Below are 4827 nucleotides of genomic sequence, written 5' to 3' on the forward strand. Positions count from 1 at the left end.
TTCTTACGTGCTCATTACCTACAAACTTACATTTCATGACTCAAAAGGGCAAATGATCAGTATAAACTACACTTTATATTTTAAATACATTAATAACAGTAGAACACTGGAGCTTGACATTCTTGAAATTTTATGCAGTTTTCTGGTATTTTCTCTCTTGTTCCCCACCACTTTCTTGTGTATAACATGTCCTTTCTAAGTTTTCAGTGGAGACGTGAAACTCTGAAGGAAAACTGTTACAAGAGGAGAGGATTAAAAAATAATCCACATCTTTATTCTGTCTTACTTACGAGCAACTTTTAGGGCCCTATTATGACTGGGATGCCTGGTGGAGAATTACTGTTTCTAACTGTGGTGTTTAGATCATTTATGTTATAACTTCCTACTCTCCAGTGTCATCGCTTCCTATTCTACTTGTCCAAGTGTCCATTTATTCTTTGGCTATTGAGGATCATGGTTCAACGATCATAAAGTAGGCCAAGCTTCTCATAATATTAACTTTCACTGTGGTTACACATTAGTGAAAGCTCTCTCATGGAAAATTTATGTGTCTTATTAAGAAAAGGATCTGGTGGGCCGCCTGGGGTCGGTGAAGGATCTCAAGATGGCTGGACAGAAACTTGCTCTAAAAACCATTGACTGGGTAGCTTTTGGGGAGACCATCCCTCGAAACCAGAAGGCCGTGGCTAACTCCTTGAAGTCCTGGAATGAGACCCTAACCTCCAGGTTGGCTACTCTGCCTGAGAAGCCACCTGCCATCGACTGGGCTTACTACAAGGCTAACGTGGCAAAGGCTGGCTTGGTGGATGACTTTGAGAAGAAGTTTAATGCCCTGAAGGTTCCTATACCGGAGGATAAATATACTGCCCAGGTGGATGCTGAAGAAAAAGAAGATGTGAAAAGTTGTGCCGAGTTTTTGGCTCAGTCAAAGACCAGGATTCAGGAATATGAGAAAGAGCTGGAGAAGATGAGGAACATAATTCCATTTGATCAGATGACCATTGAGGACTTGAATGAAGTCTTCCCAGAAACCAAATTAGACAAGAAGAAGTATCCCTACTGGCCTCACAGGCCAATTGAGAGCTTATAAGCTCGGGTCCAGGAGAAAGCTCTGGCCCTCGAATTACAAACTCTGGACATTAAAAAGAATTACATGGTAAAAAAAAAAAAAAGAAAAGGATCTAATTACAAAAGCTTATTCTTTCAATAATTTCGGGTGTCTTTTTTTTTTTCTGTCTGCACCACACAGCATGTGGAATTCCCCTGACCAGGGACTCAATCTGTGTCCCCCCCTGCAGTGGAAATGTGGAATCTTAACTACTGGACCACCAGCGAAGTCCTCAGGTGTCTTTTTGATGTTAATTATTGCATTAAAATTTTCAGACCAATTTTTCAACAAGTAATACATGCACATAGAGTTTTAAAAATTACATACAGTAAAAAATAAGCCTCCTTCTTACTCATCTTTAGGGCAACCACTGATAGGAATATTTTTTTTGTATCCTGCTAGAGATATCCTATGCATATACACACACATGAAAAAATCCATCCACTTTTATATACACATGGCTGCATAATATATTACAATTTGCCTTTTCTTATACCAATATATCTTGGAGATCTCTACATTCAGCTATTTTATTGGCCTTTATGGTGGATGGCCCTCCATCACAATTCCTGAATATGCAAAGGACTGACCTTTTAAGATATATTTAAAATAAAAAGATGGCAATCAGCATACATGATGGCTTATTTTCCTATTTCAGTTTAGAATATTTTTGTACAAGAAACTCAATGCAACATGTTTGCTTGTGCAAATGACGTGCAAATAGAATGTTGTTCCCAGTACTGGCATTTTTAGTGAAGTGACTTCGGATTTGTTATTTAAAATCTGAGTGTGAGTCTTTTCATTTATAAAATGAGGTAGCACATCTCAAAGGACTGTTGGGAAGATTAAATAAACTAGTGAGTATGACACACTTTAGCTCATTACGTGGCACACGTCACTGTACACAGAACGTTAGCATCTGTATTTATCTGTACATCTATACCCGTATCTGTTTACGTCTATACGTGTCTATATCATGTCTGCAAGACGGCCCATATCTTTACTGTATGGAATTGAAATTAAGATGACTACCACATAAATCACCCATGACTCTATCCTTTTTCTGTTTTCTATTTTTCTTCATAGCAGTTATTGACGTGAATGACATAGCATGTGACATTATATGTGTGTGTGCATGCTCACTCAGTCATGTCCAACTCTTCATGACCCCATGGACTGTAGCCTGCCAGGTTCCTTTGTCTATGCAATTTCCCAGGCAAGAATACTGGAGTGGGTAACCATTTCCTCCTCCACAGGATCTTCCTGACCCAGGGATCATACACCTGTCTCTTGCGTCTATGGGGATTCTTTACCTCTGTGCTATTGGGAAGCACTTTTGTTAATCTATTTACCTACCTATCTGTTTGTGTCCACTAGAATATAAGGTCCAAGAGAAAAAAATCCTTCTTGTCTAATTTGCCACTTCATCCTACAGTGTCTAGAATTGTGCTTAAAATGTTGAATGAATGCTTTTTATAAATATTTGTTGAATATTTACATTTTCATACATTGAACTTAATTCTTACAATTAAAGTGTACTTTGAATATTTAGTATGAATCTTATTAAATATGGTACATGCTATGTGATAGTATCTTAGAAAAAGAGCAATATGATATGATGTGCATGATATGCATTATCAGACCTTTTGGTCAAATAAAATAATTAGTATTGCTAGAATCAGACTGTAGCAGGTGAAGAGGATCTGAGTGATCATGGGTCAGATTCCTCAATTCACGAGTAAAGAGAATTTAGCCTGACTGGTAAAGCTTGAATTTAAAAATGGGATCTCCTGACTCGGGTACTTTCTACCAGATTAATTTGCCTCTCAAACACCTATTCTGTGTTCAACTCTCTACAAATCAGTGTGGGAATCTAGAGGTACACATCAAGGCTTCAGGGATCTTATTTGAAAAGATGCTGAACTACTGGAGAATACCAGGAGATAACACAGTTCTAAAGACCACAATATGCAGTAAAATAACTCAGAAATAGTCAAGGAAAGGAATCATGGGAGCCACAGATCTTCAGTCAGGCTGTGAAAAGTGACTTAACCTGGAAGGGAAGCTTGGGAGAAATATCACAGATGAGCAAAACATGTGGAAATGAGCACGAGTGTCTATGAATCAGAGAAGGGAAGCAGATGACACACTGCAGAAGTACATGGTGGGCAGGCGGTGAGAAATACTGCTGGACAGGGAGTGTGGGGAAAGGGGAGCCAAAGGCCCTCGTGACATTCATTTCTCTGTGATGTGAGAGCTGAGGCTTTTTATTTTAATGGTGAAGGAGCTGGAAAGAAATGGAAGGATTTAAAGAGGAAACTGAAGTGTCGAAAGTGGTACTTCAGGCCAGCAGTGGAGGTGATGATGTGCTGAAATGTTTAGGTGGGACTTAGGGCAGCCAGAGCTGTTGGAAGGGAGATATCATTTTCCTCTTGAACACTTTTGGGGCTTGCAGCCCTCACTTGCCAATCACGAGACTCATGCTGTTAGCTTCTCTTCATCACTGTCATGCGTCTGCTTCCTAATACTGCACTCCCTCGAATAACTCTGGCAAAGTCTTCTCTGAACTTACCAAGCTGTGGACTATACTTTCTCCTTCGTATAGTTGGGCATTTCATCTCAGTTACTATTTGTTGTAGTTATTCAGTAGCTAAGTTGTGTCCAACCCTTTTGAGACCCCATGGACTGTAGTCTGCCAGGCTCCTCTGTCCGTGGGATTCTCCAGGCAAGAATACTGGAATGGGTTGCCATTTCCTTTCCAAGGGATCTTCCCAACCCAGGAATTGAACCTGTGTCTCCCGCATTGGCAGGCGGATTCTTTACCACGGATCCACCTGGGAAGCCCCAGTTACTATTTATCACATGCTAAATGGGATATTTACCAGTTTTACTCTGAACTTTTTTAGTTTGTATAGTGTCCGATTTATGACTTAATACAGTACCTGACACCAGCCTGGGCTTTGTAAAACTTCCCTGAATTGTTGCATACTTCCCCACCCAAATTCCTTCCATCTAGTCACCTGCTCCACGGCTTATCCTTGGACCACACTGGAGCCCACTGAAATATTAAACCCCTGCGCATCCGATCATTGTGTTCTCATAGTGCCTTACTCCGTAGTATTCTGCCCCTTAATCCATCCACTGTTTCTCAGGTTATCAGCCTTGTCCTGGCTTCACCTCCTTCCTTCTGGCAAAGATCTGTGACACACAAGCACCGTTTGCTCTGGTCCCTTCTTTTCACTGTAGCCTCCATGGAGAAGAACCACTCAGTCAGGCTGCTATGGGACTTTCACAGATTTGTGACCTCCAGATGTATGCCAGTCTTTCATGTTACCTGGAATTGGTCCTCATTCTCCTAAGTAGCTGTCTGTCTCTATCACTTTGGCAACCATTTCAAGCCTTTATTACTCTCCTCTTATCTTTCAACTTACCGTGACTCTCAAGAAATGATCTCATCTTCTGCTTCATGGAGAAAATAGAATCAGTCAGGCAGAAACCTCTTCAATTTTCCCCAAGACACCGAGTGATTCAGTCGTGTCTGTGTGCAGACACACTCGCTCCACCCCTGCCTGTCATTTTCACGTTTCTGCTCTCTGTGAAACAGCACCTCTTACCGCTGGTGTTTCAGTACCCAGCCTGCTCCATCTGTCACCTCCTTGGAGGCAAAGTTTGAGTTTTTTCTGTCTTTAGCACATCACCCACAGTAGAAACTTGATAAA

The 4827-nt window shown here is 40.9% G+C and overlaps 1 protein-coding gene across 1 annotated transcript; it reads left to right on the plus strand.

Moving 5' to 3' along the window:
• The first annotated feature begins 582 nt into the window (after window positions 1-582).
• On the plus strand, window positions 583-1172 carry LOC122701038 (ATP synthase subunit d, mitochondrial-like). Its single transcript, XM_043914054.1, has one exon. The coding sequence runs from the start codon at window positions 605-607 to the stop codon at window positions 1088-1090; it is 486 nt and encodes a 161-aa protein (XP_043769989.1). The 5' UTR covers window positions 583-604; the 3' UTR covers window positions 1091-1172.
• The last annotated feature ends 3655 nt before the right edge of the window (window positions 1173-4827 follow it).

The sequence above is a fragment of the Cervus elaphus genome, chromosome 9 (assembly GCF_910594005.1).
Source record: "Cervus elaphus chromosome 9, mCerEla1.1, whole genome shotgun sequence".
Taxonomy (NCBI): domain Eukaryota; kingdom Metazoa; phylum Chordata; class Mammalia; order Artiodactyla; family Cervidae; genus Cervus; species Cervus elaphus.